Source organism: Apaloderma vittatum, unplaced genomic scaffold (genome assembly GCF_000703405.1).
Source record: "Apaloderma vittatum isolate BGI_N311 unplaced genomic scaffold, ASM70340v1 scaffold16400, whole genome shotgun sequence".
Lineage (NCBI taxonomy): Eukaryota > Metazoa > Chordata > Aves > Trogoniformes > Trogonidae > Apaloderma > Apaloderma vittatum.
In genome coordinates, this window is record NW_009693037.1 from 58,087 (window position 1) to 80,444 (window position 22,358).

Sequence of the window (22,358 nt, forward strand, 5' to 3'; positions counted from 1 at the left end):
TGATCATCATATGCTATCAGCAAAATAACAACTATTCTTAGGCACTTAGATTATAAAGTGTTCTCTTTCTTATGACATGCTTAGGTTAACAAGCAGTGTGAAAACTCTGCATTTGAATTTTAACTACACTGGTTTAGCATAAAACGAGATTTTCAGGGGCATAGCAAAAGCGCTGAAGGAAAAAAATTTACTTAACTTTGTCCTGTAAAAACATTTAAGAGCTGATAAAACACAGTCTCCTGATATAAGGCAGCCTAGGAGTAAAAAAAACCCCAAAACAACAACAAAAACAACAAACAAAACCTTAGATAAATTTTAAAAATACAGGGAAAAGAGGACTGTCAGCTAGTCTCTTAACTCTGACTTCTTTAAACATCTGTGTGAGTGGGTCTTGATCTTATATTTGACTGCTGTTGCCTGCAGTGCAGCAGGTGCTATATAATTAAAACAGAAAAACCCAAAGGTTCAATCTCACCGCAATATGAAACATGGATCTTTTATTAATTGCAACAGGAGTGCAAGCAGAGACTATGCCTTAGCAATTGTTAAACAATTTTGAGGGTTATGAAGCCATTGACAAAACCCACACAGACCATTCTTACCGCCTCCTCAGCACGGTCACCTTCCGCAGTGAGATAGGTCACTCTGAACTGCTGAACGCTGTAATCTGAAATGTCCCACATCACCCTCAGGCTTGAGGTTGTTTCATCATCTATAACAAGGTTTCTGATTCCTGTTCGAAAAACTAAAGCCAAACATAATTTAATTAATATTTTTCAACTCTATTTTCAGATTTAAAATTGGGCTAATTATTGCCAGGTAGCTGCAAGCTCTACTGAAGTCACAGTGAGTCTGCAGATCCGCTGTGAGGCAAACCCATCCAGTTCAGTCATACTTGGACGTAATAACATAAACGCTTTAATGACATAATAAAATAATAGTTAACCTATACTGCTATTAACATATATTACCCCATCTGCTTTGTTTATATTACTTGGCTTATGGAGCTTTAGAGTAATCAAAACTCCACTGCAGTTAGAATACTACTGAAAAAAAATATTCCAGAACTGTTGATCCTGATAAGTCAATTTTCTAACTCCAGGGAAAACAAATGGAACCCTTAAAACTACATAAAATTCTGAAGCATTACCAAGTTTATATTTATGATAAGAAAGAGAAACAGAGAGATAAATTTTCCAAATTAGTTTCTGCATTCCTGTGTAATATGGCTGGCATCATTCGGGTCCCTGCACCATGTTACAGGTTGGCTGCGCATCCACACACGACACGTGTGGAGAGCTGGTCACACACAGAAGGGCTGCGCAGGAGCACAACAGCGGGCACTTTGCACCTCCCTTGCCTGGAGTCTACACCTCCACAAGACCTGCCACGGCAGCATGCTGACCACATGGACCATTAGAATCATAAAATCATTACGGTTGGAAAAGACCACTAAGATCATCTAGTCCAACTATCAACCCAACATTACCACGACCACCAAACCATATCCTCAAGTTGCACATCTACACGCTTTTTGAACACCTCCAGGGATGGTGACTCAACCACTTCCGTGGGCAGCCTCTTCCAGCGCCTCACCACTCTTTCAGTAAAGAATATTTTCCTAATATCTAATCTAAATCTTCCCTGGTGCAACATGAGGCCATTTCCTCTTGTCCTACTGTTAGTAACCTGGGAGAAGAGACCAACACCCACCTCATTACAACCTCCTTTCAGGTAGTTGTAGAAAGCAATGAGGTCTCCTCTCAGCCTCCTCTTCTCCAGGCTACACAACCTCAGTTCCCTCAGCTGCTCTTCATAAGACATGTTCTACAGACCCCTCACCAGCTTTACTGATCTTCTCTCAATGTGCTCCAGCACCTCAATGGCTTCCTTATACTGCAGCGCCCAAAATTGAACTCGATACTCAAGCTAGGAACTGGGGTTATTGGCTCCTTGGTAATATCACAACTCTCTGTCCCTAGATCTGGGCGTGCTTGTGGTGAGTGTTAGCTCTTTGCATTCAGCATTTAAACTGTGGATGTTCATTCTGTTTTACCTGCTGTGGTAGGCTTAGAAGTTGCGGTACTGGTAGTAGTCACCGTGGTAGGTATTGCGGTAGTCCTTGCAACTGCAAAACAATACTCAGCTCACTAACAGTGTAACAAAACACAGAATCATGGTACTTCTCTTGTATTTCTAATTATGACAATGAAACTGTGCGCTCACACCTACAAGCTTCCCACACGCTTCAGGCATTTCAGATCCTACAAGGGGACTACTCATTTAGTTTCCTTTAGGCACATATATTTGCAGGATTAGCACACAGACCTCCAGATGAGATATAATTATAATCTGTACAATTAAATAAGAATGCATTTCTGGCTGAACTACAAAATATGACTGTTTGTTAAGGTTGTCAGATTAATCAAGTTGAAAGTTTTTTAAGGGTTTTTCACTTCTCTCCAAGTCAAAAACAGAAAGTAAATTCAGCAACACTGGGCAATAGCAGCACCATTTGGATGGGTAGCGGCTTCTTGTCTTAACAGAAGGCTCAAGATTGAGTCTGCAATTAAATTACTAAGAATCAAACAAACTTTTGAATTTACACATGAAGAATATAGTTGTTCACTTAACCAGGTCACAGTTTGTAAAAAGAGAATATACAGAGCAATCTACCTGAAATGCTGGCCTCTGTTTTAATTATAAAATATAAAATACTCTGTGCATGATTTTCAAGTTTTATTTTTGCTACTTCCATGTTAATGTCACAGAATGCCTGTGTAAGTTTTCTGGATGACTATTTCAGGTAAGAGGGAATTCACCTCCAGTGAGTAAATGTCAAACATCTTAAATGAATTTCTTTTAAATTATTTACTTTAAAACATTTGAACCCTCTCTTCAAATTCAATATATCTTCTCATAAGGAACCTTTTTCAAAGACTAAATAATGAAATATAGGATGGAAGAATATCTATGCGGGTCCAAAGGTTATTAATACCAGAGCCCAGATAGGAAGCCAAACCATCATTTTGATTCAGTGCCATCTACCACATAATATTAAATAAGAAAAGCAAAAAATACCATCAGCAAAGGCCTGGTGCTAAACCATCACATTCTTCAATACCATAGCTACTCAAGGATGGCCTATATATATAAGGTACAAGCACTAAATTTAAATCACTTAAACATCTTTCAAAGTTGCAACTGAGAGTTTGTCTTACCTGTTGCTCCAAGAATAGCAACAACTTCACTTTCACTTTCATCATCAAAAACTGCCAGCAGAGAAACTTCATATTCTGTGTTGGGCAACAAACCCTCAATAACGTGACTGTCTGCATCTCCATTTATGACAACCTAAGTTATACAGCAAGATTAAAAGAAAATCAGTTCTGTGTCTGATTAATTTATATGAATTGACTGAAACGAGCAAAGGAAAAGGGCTTGTCCTTTTAAATAAATGAAATCTACACTCAGATCTGCCCCAAGAATTTATTAGCTCTATTGAAATGAAAAGTATCACAGAGTACATCTGGGAAAAAACCTGTCAAGAATACTTAAAATGTATTTATTATTTTACAGCTGTCTTGATTATTTTAACATGTAGTCTTTCACTCTTCACCTACAACTACTTAATTGCTAAAGATGAGCATATGCACTTAATCTGAAAAACACTAAAATTCAATTTATTTCACCAACGAAAGCAAGATAACAGAGTAGATTACCTTTCATTCATATTTCTACCACTCAAGCACTGTTATAAATGTATTCAGCATCTCCATAGTCTTACAAAATGCTGTTTCTACACCAGAATTCTAATCTGATTTAAGGTTCCACACATCCAAATGCAACTTGCTGCAACTTGAGGATTAGGGGAGATATGCTGATGAGCAGTTTTAAGAAGTAATTTTCCTTATTTCTATCTATGACAGCATCAGAAGACTCATATGTGCAATGTTAACTGTAAGCAGCAGGTTTCACTTCAGATTTTTGTGTGTTTCATTTATTTGATTGGAAGGCATCAATAGATGGGCAGGAGTTGGAGCTAAAGGGACTGAAGAGTAGAATGCAAGGAGCCTGAGCAATTATTCTGTTGAAATAGGCTGATCAGTTTTAAGAATAGATTTTAGGCTATGCACACAGATCCTACAGGGAAAGAACTTATCTCTAGGTTAACACTGGCAAGGTTTTAAAGGTGGCCACTGTATACACAGAATCAAAGACTCATAATGGAAATGGAATAATAGATCTGCGCTGCTTAAAATCTACTACAGCAGTCAGCAGAAACAGTGAACCTTACTTTATTTTTTTAATTACCACAGGAGATTTCCTGAATTGGTCCAGGGGAAGAGAAACCCATAAAACAAATCACAGACCTTCTGAACTCAGATACCGAAAACAAAAGCAGAAAGAAATGAGTTGAAGCCATGACTTCTTCAGCTATCAAGTAATGAATGAGGCAGCCCACACCGCACGATTTCTGGCACAGATTTTCTACGGAAAACTTCAGAAACAAGCTTGAGTGAGTCTCGCTGTACACTAACTTGGTATAAGTAGTATCTTCCTTTCCCATTCCCCAGAGCCTCTAGTCATGTATCAAACCACAATAAAGTTTCTATACATAGTTACTAATCTCACACATAACTTTGGCATACTTTCTGAAGCATCACTCTCCACTCCCTGCTAATTTAGCCTGCAGAGAAGACCACAAAAAAAAAGAACACAGAGTGCTGAACTTCCAGTGGAGAGGACAAATAACAGAAGCAAGAACAGTAAGAAGCACGCGAGTATAACAGCATGCATTCTCTACTGTAACCTAGAAATAAAAGGTCACTCTTAAATTTATTCTGCCTTTTTTACAGAACATCCCACTGAATGCTTCTAACCCACCAGCAGTGTGGGTGAAGGCAGATGAGAGGTGTGTAATCCTCACCACCACCCCCTGACCCCACTCGCTTAATTGGCAAGTTGGGTCTTGGGAGAAAGACAGGGGGAGTGCATGTCGCTTCTCTGCATGACTGATCACTTAGCTGGGAAAGAAGCTTAAAGAGGCAACAGCCTGGAGGTACTGTGCTATCCTAGGCCTGACCCCATTAGAGAGGTCATGCAAGGAGAACAAGAAAGCTGCTCAGGTATTTTTAATATTTCCATGTCCTAAAATATTTGGGCCTCCAACAGCTCTTAGGGAATACAATGAACAAGTGGAGCCTCAGCAGTTCAAATATTTCTTGATCATTTATTCGCACACTCAAAGAAGACAGATATAAATCGCGCTTTAAAATGCCCATGGCTTAAAGAGATTCACTAACAGCTACTCAATGGAACTTAAACAGAAACAAATCAGTTCACCTACTGCACAAAAAAAATGTTATGGGGATGACGCGTGTCCACTCACTCATCTGCCAACTCCTTCTCCCTGCTCACTCTTGTAATTTCTTTCTTCCTTGCATGACTACCTCTCTCTAGGTGAAAGGGAGGGAAGACTCAGACTAAGCTAAACTTACAGAAAAAAATGCCACAGTTGCAACGACTGACTTCTGTGCTAAAGGACGGCAAAATGATGCATGAAACCTAGGGCGAGGTGGGAAATGTCATCTTCCTCACTGAGTTCTGCACCCAGATCAACAGTTTGCACTCTCTGTAGTGCGGATGCCAAGAGTGCAAGGTGTTTGAGAGAGTCACTAAAGACGGAGGAGTACAAAAGAAGTCAAAATAATGAGGAAAGAAAGAAAGAAAGGGAAAGAAGAAATGAGACAGACTACAAAAAATGAAAATCTGGGAAAGTGAAAGTATTTGTCTTTTTCTACTCTGAAAAAGAAAATGGGAAAAGCTAAAGGGATGAAAAATCATTTTCAAATTCAGACTGATGAAAATGGCAATATGGAGAAGACACACAAGGGCTTAGAGCAAAAAATACATCCTGTTGGGGAAAAAGAAAAAGAATTGTAAATAGGAATAAAAGAACAATCTAATAAATTAACTACATGTAAACTTTTCCCTTTGTAACATTACATAACTGAGGCTTCACGGGCAATTTTGCTGTGGCCAGCACATTAGACAAATATGGAGCCTTATGTGAAGATATCGCTGCTCTGCTCAGCTACCATCACCACCTTCACAGATAACTGAAGAACACAAACCTCTAAAAACTGAAGGAGCATCAAACAGCAATGCTAGTTCTATGACAGCTGGCATCTTACAGATTAGGTTGATTATTCACAAAAGATCTCTGCTTTCTACACTTCCTTGAATATTGGGGTGATTTTGATTCAGAGAGATTTGCAGTGGGGCAGATTTTTCTGTAAACCAATTGGCCATACACCATTGGCAAAAACTGCAGCATAGGTGTCCTCAGAAGGGAAACCTGTTTTTCATTTCACATCCTTAGAAAGTCAAGGCAACTCACCTCTTCAGAGTCGCCCCCCTCCAAAGGAATCCATGCCAATCTGTAAAAAGCAGTATCTGACGAGGTGGGCTTCCAGCTGACCCTAAAACTATCCACTGATGCTTCATCAATTTCCAAATGCTGAGGAGCTGGAACTCTTTCTACAAAACATTACACAAAAGAAAAGTGAGAGTAAATTATTCTCTGAGACTTGCATAGACAACAACATTATTTTACGTGCACATACCACTGTACTTGTAGTTTGGTACAAGTATAAAATGGGAAGTAGATAACAAAGGCACTATAGATTATTTGCACAGTTGTTGTACTGAGGGAAGTAGTTCTTTAGTTAGGGAGGCAAAAATGTGCAATACACACTCTTTATTTACTCTAACTGGGCAAGCCTCCTTGTACTCTCTCCACTAATGGAGCTCCACACACCCCTCAGTCCCTGCCCTTTGCTCAGAGCTCTGTGCAACATGCTCTCTTCTTTTGCTCTACCTCAAAGCAAAGTACCACTCTGCCCCTTCCAGACACTCTGTGTACATTTCCATTCACAGTTTGCATATCAACCTCATTCCATACATGTATGTTCTCCCTTCTCTTCTACCTCATGTTTCTCTTTGCTCCCTCAAAGTCCTTCTCTTCCCATTGCTACACTGGAAAGCATTAATAAGTGTCATTCATCACTTATTTAATGTAGAACTAGTTACAGACATCATAACTGTGCTAAACATACTACAGGAGCCTGAAATGTCTTATATTTCCTCCTTTTGGTGTTCAGGTATATCTGTACATATATGAGGTTTTACCATTTATTGCCTAGATAGTTCATGGGCTAAATATTTGATTCAAAATTCATCACACTTCAGCTGGAGAGATAAATGCCATCATATTCGATGATTCAGAAAGCTGAGAGGCAATTGCTTTACTACCTAATTGCAATAAAAGATGCTTGAAAATGGCTGACTGTGGAAAGACTTAGGAAATGAACCCTAGCCACACAAACATTTTCATGATGTCAGGAGATTACTCCCACAAGTAAAGATGCAAGTGGCCCCATAATAAGAGAGCAAAGAAGCCAAAATCTCCAATGAAAACAACAGAAAGGATTCCATATAACTGAATTCTGTCACAGACACTAGCTGTTACTAGTCTTACTTTCTGGTAAAGTAAGAAAGTATAAAAATCCTTCTTGGAAAACCTTCAAAAAGATCAGACATACTTACTTGTGGTAAAGCTGCCAGTAAGTGGTTCAGATTGTCCTTCATCATAAAGGGAGAAAATAGCAACCGTATACTCTGTAAGGGATGTCAGGCTTTTTAGAGTGTGGGTTGAAACACGACCAACTTCCACCTAGAGAAAGCATAATTTGCAATAGATATCGCTCATAAATTTTACATTATCAGTGTCTGAAATTCTACTGGGTAATAATGATATAGGAAAAGAATTTCACGTAATCAGTAGTGAAATTCTGTGAAACTATGAACTATGAAACTATGAACTATCCCCCCCTGCTCTGGTGGGGGATTGGACTAGATGATCTTTTGAGGTCCCTTCCAATCCCTAGCATGCTGTGATACTGTGATACTGTGAAGTATAAAAGCTGACAAAATCAATTGAAATAGACAAACTAGAGAAAAGGAAAATTTTGCTTATGACAAACTAGAAAAAAGGAGAATTCAGAGTTAGTATGCATAACTCATTAGCTAACATACCAGCATTGCATGTTCAGGAACCTAGAAGCAGAAGCAACTCTTTGGGCTACTGAATCCAGTCCCTTATCACGGATAATCATTGCATAAACCGTTATGTTTAACATTTGTCAAGAGACAAGACGACAGTTTTGTCTAGTCTCTAGCCAGGCTGCAGTTAACATGACTTTGCCAGGGATATAAAACTTGAAGCTGCATAACCTGACAGTTTATCATCAGTCCGACTATTCGGTGTCACATTAGCTTGGCATCACAGGGGAAGTGCTACCAATGAGGAGCGAACAAAAAAAATGCCACCTGCTCTTTGAACAGACATAAAGAAAAAGTTAAGAGGTAGATAAAAGCCTACTGAACAATCACTGATGCTATAAAGTATATTAACACAAGTCTGAGAAGTTCAATTACCATTGTGAAAAGTACAGCCAGACGTATTATCTATATTATGGGTAATCAATAGGAAGAGGTCAAGTGACTTAAAATTCAAATTTTAAGGGACCTAGCAGAAAGAAAAGACACAGAACATTGCACAGGCATGCTCTCTTCTAAACTTGAAAACAGTTTCTTGAAGTTTAATATAAATATTCCATCTTGTATGGAAGAAAGACCAGATAGGTCTGAGAAACACAATTACACAGAACTACTGTTAAAGACTTTTTTGGAGCACTATGTAACCCATGATAATTGATTTTGTAAGAGATCTGGCCTGTTTTAATAATTGGACCCATTTACTGCAATTATTTGTTTAAAACTTCTTCTGTGTTATTTCAGATTTCTGTATTAATAAAACCCCATCCAATTTTTCATACTGTCACAGAATTCATGCCTCTAAAAGCTATTACAAAGCGCCACTAGTAACAAGGCATAACTGAATATTGCGTAAGTAAATTATTAAATGCGAGAGTCTAAGTCAGAACATCTTGGTATAGTCTTATCATTTTGTTCAAGCCAAATCCTCTTTCCAGGAAGAGAGTTTTCAACATATAATTCAAGCAATACATGTTAAGAAAATGTGGCACAGCCTTCAGATAGTCTTTGTGAATGAGCATGAGGCCATGACATATTGAAAGTCTCATTATCTAGGCTGAATGAAGAATAAATATTTCCGTACCATACATGCAGGCAAGATCCTGCACCTACAAAATATTGTTCCCTTGAGTAGCTCCCTTCAGTTTACGTGCACTAGCAATGACTGTTCTGGTCTCTAGGAAGTTCAGAGTACTGTCCCCCCCACACATGATCCACTCCAAACGTACACCTGACTCAGCAAACTCTTATTTGCACTAAGTGGCAGAATTCTCTGTCAAATCTTTTGTTACAGCTTGAAAGGTAGCTTTTGATTGTAACAGTTACCCCTAACAGTTACAGAAGTTTAGTAAGCTCTGAGATTGGTTAAGGGAAAAGAGCTGCTAATACTTTACCTCATTGGTTTCTGTTCCATCTGTTTTAACATACATGATGCGATAGCCGTTTACATTTTTGGAAGCAGGATCCCATGTTAACTTGGCACTACTGTGGCCAACATCAGAAAATTTCAAGTTTGCCGGTGGACTTAGAGGCACTTGAAGAGGAAAGAGACAAAACCATGAAAGGGATTTCAGGCTTTAACCGCAAAATTTTTCATGTCTTGACAATAAGCAGCACATTTTCGATTCAAAAATTTATATCACCAACATCAAAGGAGCTACACAAGTACTTAAATGCAGGTAAAATGGCTTAGCTTTTTGCTGAAAGAGATCTTTCAGTCTTGCTAAGTGCTTCTCAACTGAAAAAAATATTGTTCATAGTAGATATCATAGCAAGATTTAGCCTACACATTACTTGCAATAAATGTGTGTTTGTATTTGTGAATTAATTTAACTATCCCAAATGCATTTATTTTCCATGAGTATCTCAGCAAAAATATTTCATGACAGTAGTATTTTTGCAGAATACCTTTCCGAATCCTAAAAGACCCTGACATAAGGGTAGGTTTGTCCAAAAAGCGTAACTAGCTCATTAGATCTCCAAAGATCTATATTTTTTTACCTCTGCTTAACGTTTCCTCTTTTCTTGTCTTACCTCTCTTGTTTTTACTTCTGCTTAAGGTTTTCCTCTTTTTGTGTTTTTCCTCAACATGAGCCGGCAGCACGCTCACGCAGCCCAGAAGGTCAACTGCATCCTGGGCCGCATCAAGAGGAGTGTGGTCAGCAGGTCAAGAGAGGTGATTCTCCCCCTTTACTCTGCTCTTGTGAGACCCCACCTCAAATACTGCATCCAGTTCTGGTGTCCCCACCATAAGAGGGACGTGGATCTGTTGGAGTGTGTTCAGAGGAGGCCACAAAGATGATCCAGGGGCTGGAGCACCTCTGCTACAAGGACAGGCTGCGGGAGCTGGGATTGTTCAGTCTTGAGAAGACTCTGGGGTGCCCTTATAACTGCCTTCCAATACCTGAAGGGAACCTACAGGAAGGCTGGGGAGGGACTTTTTGCAAGAGTGTCCAGCGACAGGACAAGGGGAAATGTATTTAAATTGAAGGAGAACAGATTTAGATTAGATCTTAGGAAGAAATTCTTCAGTCCGAGGGTGGCAAGACTCTGGAATAGATTGAGCAGAGAGGCTGCAGATGCCCTCTGCCTTGAGATGTTCAAGGCCAGGTTGGATGAGGCTTTGAGCAACCTGGGCTAGTTGAGGGCATGCCTGCCCATGGCAGGGAGGTTGGATAAGATGATCTCTAAGGTTCCTCCCAACCTAAGACATTCTATGATTCTTCCAGAAAAAGCAGCTGTTTCCTAACAGCAACCCCAGTTAAAACCATATTTTATACAACACATTTCTTGACTGTCATGAGCTGAAGGAAAATGAGGTTACACAAGAGACAGTCTCAGATTGCATCCACTTTTCTATTACATCAGAGAAAGCAATTTGTCGTGTCTGGTACTCTCAGCAGTAGGTTCTGTATTCGCCCAACATCTGGTCGTTTTCTCCAGATTGTGAAAACTTTCTCCATCCATCCTGCCTTCACACACACACACACACGCACACACACACACTCCTCACCAATCAACATGGACAGATAAATATCAGCACTTCAGAAGCTGTTTCCCTCACACGAAAGCACATGGGGAACAAAAAAGATTTTAAAAATCCCAAAACAAAACAAAACCCCACCACCTATTACGTGGGATTTTAGGCAGGCCTTCTATCAACTCAGAATCTGCAAGCAAACACTTAACCAGCTTAGGAACAGTTAAATCAACTTGGCTATGAGCAAAGAGAAGACAGGAACACACTGGAATTGTATTAGATGGGTTTGCCACACTTTCTGGCATTCCTCTGAGTCCAGTGAAGGGAGTATCACGTGCTGGCTTTCCCTTCGCTTTCTGTCAGTTGTGGAATGCACTTCATTTCACCATCCAGGCCATACCACAAAATGCTTCAGTCTCAGCACTTTTTCTGTTTGAAATCAACCTCCCGACAACATTGCTCTCAACCAGACAGGCAGTCCTGATGCCAGAGTTACGTGACATTTACAGTGAGTCTTGGAAAAAATCTGGCCCCCAAAAGAAACCCCACCCCAGAATGAGCTAGCTGATCATGCCTCTGTTTGGCACTGAGACAGGTTTTGCTACAGTAACTGAGATGATACAGCGCATAGAATAATACCATTTACTAAATACACAGTATCAGATATTACACATAATACTACTGCAAATTAGGCAGATCACTCTCTAGGCAAACATATACTCCAGGAAAAAAAAAATAGAATCATAGAATACTAGGTAGCCTATTCATTATTTGCAAGGCAGAACTAATCACATTGTATGAAAAAAAAGTGAAAAAAAAGCCAAAAAAAAGCAGCTTAAATCTGAATCTGGACAGGGAAGAGGTTACCATTGGACACTGATCATGTGGGACAGGTGTGTTCAGCAAGAGCTTTCTTTCAGCACAGACTGCCCCACAGCCTGGTCAATCAAAGCCTGTTAGAAGAGGGCTTATTTGAATAGATGCATATAGAAAGTTAGAATCAATCTTCTTTCATATGCAGTGCTAATGACCAGTCAGAGTTGGCTGCATTGGTTCATCCTAAAAATAAGTTGCAGGGTAGGTAGCTGTTGAGTTTTTTTATTTCAGTCTGGTAACAGCAGTGATGATGGGATAACATATGTTAGTAGCTTCTGTGATTAAAAAATGTGGTCATGAATTCTGTTTGTGCCAATGTATCTGGAATCTGCGTGTGATCTTCCATCCAGTGTGCACACCACATTTGGAGCTGTGCAGCCTCCAAGATCATATGACATTAAGTGAATTCAGACTGGCATAGTCATCAACTACATAAAATACTGTCTAGGATAAATGAAAAACAGGTACTGGGCAGATATTGACCAAAAGCTGAGGGTGAGGGGAGGAAGGGAGAGGTGTAAAGGACAAAGGGAGAAAGTGACAGAGGGACAAAGAGCCAAAGACTTGATTCTCCAAGAATCAAGAATGTCCTACATTGATTTCAAGTCTACAAACATGTCCAGATTGCAGGAGTTTGCTGGTGGTGCTTCTCTGTCTACAACTGCCCTCTAAGAGATGACCCAGGTCAAACAGCATTCCTAGAGCTTCTTCCACCATTACTTACTGACCTTACAAGCAACTGCTCTGGCCCTTCTCAGCACTTGCACGCCTGAACTTCACCTATTAAACATCACTTTCACACTGGTTTACTCATGCCAGGAGCACAAAACAAGAGGAAAGAATCACTCCACTGCTGGAAGCAATAGAGATGTCACTGAACGCCGTCCCAGAAATATCCCAGCAGCACATTCGTTTATTTTCAATTCTTTTGTCTTCCAAATGTTGGGGCTATTTAGAGAGCGGACATACAGTGCTGCATACAGTTAGCGGAGGACTGAACTTAGCTGGCAAAATTCTTGCTGCTTATTAAAAACACACCATCGATCATGAGCACAGAGGAGCTTTCCAACCCTTCATTTACCAGATGTTAAGCAGCAGGGGTTAGACAGAAATCTTCTCTTTGCTTCTTTTCTGTCTGTACTGCTACTGAGCCAGAGGAATGAACTTCTCCATCTGACTCCCCCACACACCTGGTTCTTTGGCTACAGGAGGCTAAACAGAGCAGTCTCAGCTGAGCTCTACGTGATGACCTTCATTCACCTTCAAGTTTAGAAAACTGACAGTAGTTCCACCAAGATCAACAGGGCTATCCACAGCACCACTACCAACAAGAGAGAAGAGTTCACAACCCTGTTACAAAACCAAGATATTTTATAGAAACTCACATCCTCAGCCTCTAAAAATCAAGTATTCACACTGAGAAACTTAAACACAGTTAAGAACTTGCCCTATGGACTATTCAAATCATGTTTTATAATCAGATGTCTGCTCTAATATGTGCAAAGACTGCTCTGAAGTTTTATGAACAATGAACTGAATATAGATATGTGCTACCTACATGTAGTTTCTTGTCCTGTAAGGGGATCACTAGCTTCTTCTCCAAACATGGCATATACTGTGACTGTATATTCCGTATTTGGCAATAGTCCATCCAGTTCAAGATCCGTTGAGGCCGCCCCAATCTTCATCTAAAACCATCATGAATAAAAAAAGACATTATTTCAAAATATTATGATGGAGAAGAATGCTATGCACACACTTAAAATTAGATACGTGACCAAATGCTCTGCTGAGCATTAGTCTGATACTGTGCCTGCAGTACTTGGTTCAAGATTTCAGGATTTTACACAATAATCAAAATCCAAAATTATCAAGAAGCAAAAAGCCAACATACAGGTAAAAGGACTTTAGAAGTATCTAGTCACATTAGCAATGACAAAAATATTCCTCTCTAGAGCATGCAGCTACTAATTTCTTTTCATTCCCAGCTGTATCTTTTTTCATCCTCAGTCACAGGATAGAAATTTCATGATTTCTGTGCTCAGATTTTTTGCTATTTAAGGTATCATTTACCTCCTCCATCTCTTCACTGAGAGCCACATGGACTGACTTATTTATTGAAAAAAAAATCTTTCTCAGGGTAAGGCTCCTGCCCCCTGAGTCAGCCAGTTTTCAGGGAGGCCCCACTCGTTTAGCAGTGAGCACAAGTCTATGCGAGCTTTCAGTAGTTTCCTACACTCTCCACAAGTTCACATGCCCTTGCACGCTTTTTGGTGTTCTTGCTTGAACAGAGATGTTGTACTTAACCTTAATTATGCATACAGAAATTTGAGCGTAAAAACTTTTCAGTTCCTTTGGAACTATGCTAGCAACTTGAGATAAGTCTGCTGGTTTTACTCTTTTAGTGGCAGAAGCATGGACTTTATCCTGTCCCACCTTCTTTTCCTTCAAAAAACCTCTTCTAAAAATCACTTTTGTTTTTAAATTTAAACATAGAAGTTGAATAGAACTAAAAGAAAACCAATAAGGGTCACACCTGCAAATTTTATTTACTTTTAAATGTCCTGTTGAGAACAAAGACTAAACTGCATGTTCTTCTACCAACACACTTAGATAGTATCTTAGTTTCACTTACTTTTTTCTTCCTTTGAGTGTTAGTTTTATATGATGATACAGTATTACCTCATACATCATTTCAAATGAGTCACTTTAATTCATCTGAAATTGTTGCATTTTTATGGCACTGACATAAAAAAATAATCAACTGGTATATGCACTTTGTTCATGGTCTGTAACACATACAGTACTTAAGCAGTCAAGGAAAAAAAAACAAAGTACTTGCTGACCAAGTCAGAGGCTAAAGGCCAAGTATTATTCTTTAAAAGACGATTTTTTGAATAATTTCTATTCAAACGAAAGCACAATACATCACCTCCTTCTCATCTGCTGCCAATCCTTCTGTGAGGGGAGCATACAGGATCATGTAACCTGTGGCACCCGCTACTCCATTCCACTTGGCTCTCATGCTGCTCTGTGACACATCGTACAACTGCAGATCCGATGCCATTGGCAAGGCAACTACAGTGGAACAAGAGATAGACGCTTCAGTTGCCTCAGTTGAACAAGCAGCTATTTCTTCAAGCAGTTTACCACAGGAAACACAAAGAAATACAGCTATCTCCAGGCATGGAAGTTCTGTCTGTACACCATAGCTACAAAGAGCTGATTAGTATGTAAAAGAATTAGAGAAACAAAGAAATGATGGCCTAACCAATACTAACACCAGGGCAGAGTTACCTTTTATGAAGCATTTCAACTCTTTGTCCTAAATGGCTTTTGAACATTTCAGGTGAGAGGACTCTGTTCTTAAGCACCAAATCCCTCTCTTCAGATCTCACCCTTCCTGCTCCCTGACCTGCAGGAGGATGACCACTTGCTGTTGAAGAATGAGCATGGTTGCTGTTAGGAGCAAGTAGCCGTCCTCAGAGGTGGCTCTTTCTGGCAACAGTTTCCAAGTCAGAATGTGTGAGACAGCCACGAAGCGGGACACCCTGGAGGAAACCCTGAATGCACACCTTGGTCTCATCAAAATATTTTGACGGCAAACGTATGTGTTTAAGGCCTGGAGTGCCCAAACTGGCTCCTGGGCCTGTGTTAGCGGGATTATGCAAACAGGGGCAAGATCATCCATTGTAAATCATGGTGAATGCTAACCTGAAAAGTACAACTGAAAAGGCTGAGTGAAACTCAAACATTATTAGGAGATTTACTTGTGAATTTAAGGCACTGACACCAGAACATAGCACCAGTTGGGGTTCCTGAATATTTCTTTAACTCTATTTAACTCTATATTTCTTTAACTCTATTAGTATTTCTGTAACTCTAAAGAGTATCATTTTGCACTTCTCTGATTGCTCTCACTTTCTTCCTCTCACAGAATGACATTCCAAGGCCTTTCCACTGCTGTTACATCAACGGATGCCATCAAAACATGCAGTCACTGGAGAGATATAAGGGAACTTCTACACTGAGAAGACCCTTTCAGACCCTCAAAGGGTCTGAAAAAAGGCAGAAGGTAATTGGTAGTTGATATCAAACCTTTCCTATTAGGAACTCAGAGAGACTGTAACAGGCTGGACGTTAAGCCTCTACAAAGCTCTGCTTTGTGTTTCTCAAGAATCTGATCTGCAAACACAGATGTAGCAATTCTAGTAATTCACAGAGCTTCTCTAATCTCCTTATTCAAACAAAAGTTGCCTGTCTAGCTGACATCTCCAAGCAGTAGTATATCTCTCATGTTACGTTCAACAAGCTCTAACAGAGCTCTTAATTTCACATATACAAAACATGCCAGCCTTGTTCTTTCTTGTTCACCAAAGTCATTCACTCAGCCTGTTGTTCAGGTCTGTAAATATGGGCAAAACTTCGACTCAAGCCTCTCCTTCCATTTCCATGTCCAGGTTACCCACATATCTTCACTTCCAAACCTTTCACAACCTACCTCCACCCTATTTAAACCCGTGTTGATGTGTTGACTTATATTGACATAAATTCCCACAATTCTTCTAATAGCAGGGAGAAATTACCCACAAACATTTCTAAATGTCTGAGCTGCACTTAGATCTGATACCTACAGAAAGACACTACATGCTGAGATATTATGAAGGCACTTTCTGCCACTTTGTCTCATTTCTATTCAAACTGACCCAGGACCACAGAAAGAGTACCCATCATTTGTTCTTTTCCTTATTTTGATTCTGAAAATCTACAAAATAATATCCTCTAACTCCAACTTATGGTTCATATTTTAACTCTCAACAAGAACTCCTAGATGCTCAGACAATATAAATAATAATTAATGGGTAGGTGACTGGAAATTAAACAAGTGGTGTCTTCTACCACAATTTTTGGCTGAAGAGCGCAGAATCTCAAATATAAACATCCAGTAGATAATGCTGACTTGCATCTTGGACAGTTACCAGTCTCCTAATATTCTGGTAACACAGGGATAAATTAAATAAGTAAAGCAGTTGAAAATATATTTGCAGCAAATTAAAATGTGAATACATTTCATATTTATTTCAAGTTAGAAGTAATTATAAAATCAGAAATCTCTCCAATTATCCATACGTTATGCATACTGAATGCGTCTTAAGATTTCACACAACTGTAAGCTATTTTCAATGTTCTGTATGAACAAATGTGATTGGCATCTATTTTAATTTGTCAGTATCTCATACAAAGGCAGGAATGTGAACTACGACTTTCCATCATTCTCCAATAGGACAGTCAAAAGTACTTCCAAGCTTCATGTATTTCAGCATGTGGAGTGATTGATACCATTAAGGCTATTACTTCCAACAAACTATCAAAAGACAGCTGTATAAAATGCTTGATGCTACATGACCTTGGGGTGTGATCTGATCAGATGTCAGAAAGCCAGTAGGGCTGGGCTCCGTCAGAACTTGACTAGGTGACTTCAAAGGAATACCAGGGGCAATACAAAACAACCCTGTTGGCTCAGTGCGACTGTTCTCTCTGCCTTGATAAACTAAACAGGTCGTAACACCATGTCACGGGGTATAACACGGCTGAGATGGCATCCTGAGAGACTAAGACTAAATTATAACTCTCAAATAGTTTTATATGATCCTGTTTCATTTTCAGATTGGGAAAATTAGCACTTACACAGAATCAAAGAACCATTCAGGATGAAAGGCATCTCTTGAGATCATCCATCTAACTAATTTTCCTGTTCAGTCAGGGTCAGCTAGAACAGGTTGTTTCAAACTACTTTCAGCTGGGCTTTAAATAACTCCAGAGACGGAGACTCTACAATGTCACTGGAAAACCTATTCCAGTGTTTGACCACCATCACGATAAAAGCAGGTTGTCTTCTGTTCAGATTTAATTTCAAGGTTTTTTAATCTGTGTCCATTGACTCCTATCCTGTCAGTGGGCACCACTGAGAAAAGTCTGGCTCCCACTTCGTCATTGCCTCTCATCAGGGATTTTTATACATCCATAAGATCACCCTGAGCCTTCTCTTACCCAGGCTGAACAGCCACAGCTGTCTCAGTCTCTCCTCTTGTGAAAGATGCACCAAGCCCTTAATTATCTTTGTGGCCCTTCACTGGACTCACTTCAGTAAGTCCACATCTCTCTTGTACTGGAGATCCCAGTACAGGACCAAGCAATCAGGTGTGACCTCATCAGTGCTGAGCAGAAGACAGCCTGCTGTCAATCCTTCTCTAATGCAATCCAGGAGGCCCTTGGCCTTCTTTGTGACAAGGGTGCATTGCTGGTTCACAGTCAGCCTGCTGTTTATCATGACCCTCAAAGTCCTTTTCTGCAGAGCTGCCTTCCAGATGGTCGCTCCCCAGTGTGTACTGAGGCACGCGGTTAATCGTCTTCAGTGGCAGGACCTTGCTGAACCCTTTGTTGAACTCCATGAGATAAAACACGTTTTCTCCTTAGCATGTCCATGCTAACTAATTCTAATCAGCTTCTTGTCCTCCATGTGTTCGGAAAAGGGATTCAAGGACTAGTCGCTCCATCATCTTCCTGAGAACTGAGGTAACTCTGTAGTTCCTCAGATCCTGCTTCACCAAGGATTGCCATTTGCTTTCTTCCAGTGTTCAGGAACTTCTCACAGTTACCATGACCTATCAAGGATACTCCAGACTGTCCTCATGATGTCCTCACTAACTTCCTCAGCACTCACAGGTGTAGCTCATCCAGTCCCATGGACTTACGTGTGTCCAGTTTACTTAAGTGCTCCCTATACTCATACTCCTCAAATGAGGGTAGGTCTTCCTTTCTCAAGACTTTGCCACTGATCGCAGCGGAACTTCTGAAGGCCGTTTTAACTGGCAAAGACCAAGTCAAAGAAGGCAGTGAATATCTCAGTGTTTTCCACTTCATTTGTCACCAGGTCCCCTGTCCTATTCAGGAGCGGCCCCATGTTTTCCTCCATTTTTCTTTTACTGTTTATGCACTTGCAGAGTTCGTTCTTGCTCTTCATATCCCTTGCCAGATTCAGCTCCAGGCTGGCCTTGGCTTTCCTAAATTCTCCTCTGCAAGATCAGACGGCAACTCTATACTTCTCCTGGGTCAACTGCCTCCTCTTCCACCTCTTATATACTTCCTTTTTATGTCTAAGTCATGCTAGAAGTTCCTTACTTATCCATGCTGACCTCTTGTCACCTGTGCCTGATTTCCTACTTGTCAGTACTGACCTCTCTTGAACTTGTAGGATGTAATCTTTAGCTATCTAGTTGCTCTTCTGGATCCCTCTTCTCTCAAGGACCATATCCCTTGGGATTCTTCCTGAAGAGACTGAAAACTGCTATCCTGAAATCCAGAGTCGTAGCCCTGCTTTTTGATTCTTCCCTCCTCTCAGAACCCTGAATTCCACCATATCATGGTCACTGCAGCCAGGGCTACCTGTGACTTTAAACACCACCCCCCACCAGTTCTTCCTTGTTTTTAAGCTTCACCTACAGAACACCTTCTCTTGCTGGCTCCTTGATCACCTGTGTCAGGAAGTTGTTCTCAAAGCACTGTAGAAATCTTCTGAATTGCTTGAGCTCTGCTGTATTGTTTTTCCAGCAGATATCAGCTATGGATGTATCACATATAGACATCCTGGCTCCTAGTTGGAACTAAACATTACTCTATTTCCATTCCTAATATTTGTCATATTTACTAAAAAGTATTTTTATTTTGTATACAAATACACAAAATTGATACAATCAATAGCAGCACATTATCTCAGGTACTAGCAATCAGGTACTAGCAAACTGAATCATTGAGAAAGGGACTTGAAAGCTACCTTGAAATCTTTGGCACTGGTGGGAATTATATGCAGGTATTTCTGGTCCCACCTAATCCTCCACTCATGAGATCATCTTCAGCCACAAACCTCATTTATAAATCCACACCCAAAGTGTAAGAATGTTCTAATTTAGGGTTCAATACAACTGACTTCAAAGCTCAGCCCAGAGATAAAACCTTTCTGTGTTTAAATATCCACAGAGCATTTGGACTTAGGAACTTAACCCAAAATTAATTCAAGTAGAAATTAATTTAAGGGAAATGCATTAATTAAAAGATCCTAAACTGAAAATGACTCCCTTTGTATTTCTTTTTCACAAAAACTAATGCATACATAGTGTGATTAAATGCAGAGTGTCAAATCCCTAATGAACATGATACAGATACTTACGTGTAGTTTCAGTTCCACGGAGGCCCTCACTGGCAGCATTTGAGTATATAGCAAATACAGCTATCTGGTATTCGGTTAAAGACATCAGGTTTTGCAGAACTGCTGTTGATAAGCTTCCATCTACCACAACCTGTTTAGAAGAAAATTCAACTAAATAGACATAAAGCAAACTATAGCACCATTGAATCAATCAATCCCTCTTTCAAACAATTTTTACACTGGCATCGAAGAATCAATGTACTGAAGTTCACCTCATAAATTTGCTTCTTCTACCTTTAAATACAGTAAGGTGTCTGCAAAAACAACAGCAACCATATACATAATCAAAATGTTTAGCTGATAAAAGCAGCCACTTAGAACAAAGGAATTACTTAGACAAATAAAGTATGGAATACAGTTTAAGAGTGTATATTGGGCACTTTTTGATATAACAGTATACCATCAACACCCCTTTAGCGCAACATATGTGCACACACAGGACTTCAAATTGACATTAATACATATGCATGCTTAACAAGTTTCTAGTACAAAAATAAAATATACCCTTAGTTAAATCCTTTTACTCTTCTGCCTTTCTATTCAATTTTGTAAGTTGTCAGCTGAAGCCAAAAGCTTGTTCCGCTGCACTTCCTTCTGTCTCCAAAATGTCTAAGTTCTATTCAAATAAACATCTCTCTATATATTTTCAACGACTAGTTGCAAATATCCCAAAATATACACCCATATCATCTTCCTTTTATGATTTTTTTTTTCCTTAGAACTGAAGATCTGGCTTACTATCAGCTCCTACCTCTTCAGTTCTTGTACACAGAACGGTGTAGAGGAAGTTCACACAATTGGTTCAAGTAACTATACATGCGCAAGCAAAAATGCAGGCAGTTTGCCCCACTCCTCCAAAAGTGGTCACTGTTACAGCACATTTATTTTAAATTACATGACAGAAAAGCAGCCTGGCTACTATCTAACCATAACCACCACCCAATGTGACCCTATATCTTTTGTGTAGTGGGCTTCAAAGCCCATATAGGGAATTTCAGAGTAGATTTAAATAACACCATGGATTTTCCTTGCTGTTGTATTAAAAATTTCTGGGAAGCTTTTCTTCCTATTACCTCTTCTGGTTGTCCTCCTCGAGTGGGATAGTACACAACCCTGTATTTTTCCACTTTGCCTGGTGCATGGGTCCAGCTGACTCGGAATCCTCTAGCTGTTACCTCAGATGTGACCAAATCTGAAGGAGCTCCAAGTGAAGCAACAATTGTTCCTAGGTTAGAGACAACATACATTTTTTACTCACCTCTGCAAAATAATTATTTGCTTTGTTGTATTTGCCCAAGCCCCAAAGATTACTCCTTGCCAGAAAATCAAATAATTGGCTACAGCACGTATATTTATATAATATTCACTGGAAACAAAGAACTAATAATGAGAACTGCACATGGAGTTTTCACTGGCACTAAGGCTTTCCTGGTCTTTCCTAAACCTTTATATAAAAAAAGAGGAAAAGAATACAAAACTAAGCCTTCTTGTTCTTCCTCTCATCACTCTTCCAAGATCTTTCTTTCTGGTTTGGTTTTTGTTTTTTTGCTGGTCTTTCTTTCCGGGTTGCTTTCTTCCCAAATCACGAAAACCAACCAAGTACATATACAGCTGTGATCTGGAAACTAATACGCTGCCTGTCAGCAAACTGAAGAGATGTACCATATAGTTATCTTCTCTGGCAGTCATCCTCTTCCACAAAGACATCTCATCTCTCTATGTTTTTTCCATCCTCTGTTAATTTCCCAATGGACTGCTTACTCCCCGCACAAGACACAGCTAATATTCCGTATTTCTTCCAGTTTCCAGGTGAACAGAGGATGAAAAAGATGTAATGAGCCTTACTAATACATACTTTTTCATTGCACAGGTAGAAATATGTGTGAAAGCCTTCCCTACTGATATATATTACAAGCTTATTGAAAAAACACTTGGCATTTCTGTGATATTACAGAATCACAACCAAGCAATACAAGCAAAATTCACTGAAGCCTTTCAGGAAGAATTTCCTCAGGTAGGACTGTTTCTTGGGCAAATTGCAGCATTTCCTTTGCCATAATCTTTTCTTATGCTCTGAAATATATTTTTTGTTTATTAAATAAGATAAAAAAATCC

At 39.7% G+C, this 22,358-nt stretch overlaps 1 protein-coding gene across 1 annotated transcript in view; it reads right to left on the minus strand.

Moving 5' to 3' along the window:
• The window catches only part of COL14A1 (collagen, type XIV, alpha 1), an 86,866-nt gene that overhangs the window by 58,065 nt on the left and 6,443 nt on the right, over positions 1–22,358 (minus strand). Inside the window, exons 7-16 of the mRNA XM_009877733.1 lie at positions 21,317–21,468; positions 20,205–20,334; positions 14,910–15,055; positions 13,536–13,665; positions 9,516–9,655; positions 7,612–7,738; positions 6,404–6,543; positions 3,222–3,354; positions 2,057–2,128; positions 603–745 (exon numbers count right to left, since the gene is read on the minus strand). Coding sequence (XP_009876035.1) covers positions 603–745; positions 2,057–2,128; positions 3,222–3,354; positions 6,404–6,543; positions 7,612–7,738; positions 9,516–9,655; positions 13,536–13,665; positions 14,910–15,055; positions 20,205–20,334; positions 21,317–21,468 — 1,313 coding nt within the window. The remainder of the gene's footprint in view (positions 1–602; positions 746–2,056; positions 2,129–3,221; positions 3,355–6,403; positions 6,544–7,611; positions 7,739–9,515; positions 9,656–13,535; positions 13,666–14,909; positions 15,056–20,204; positions 20,335–21,316; positions 21,469–22,358) is intronic.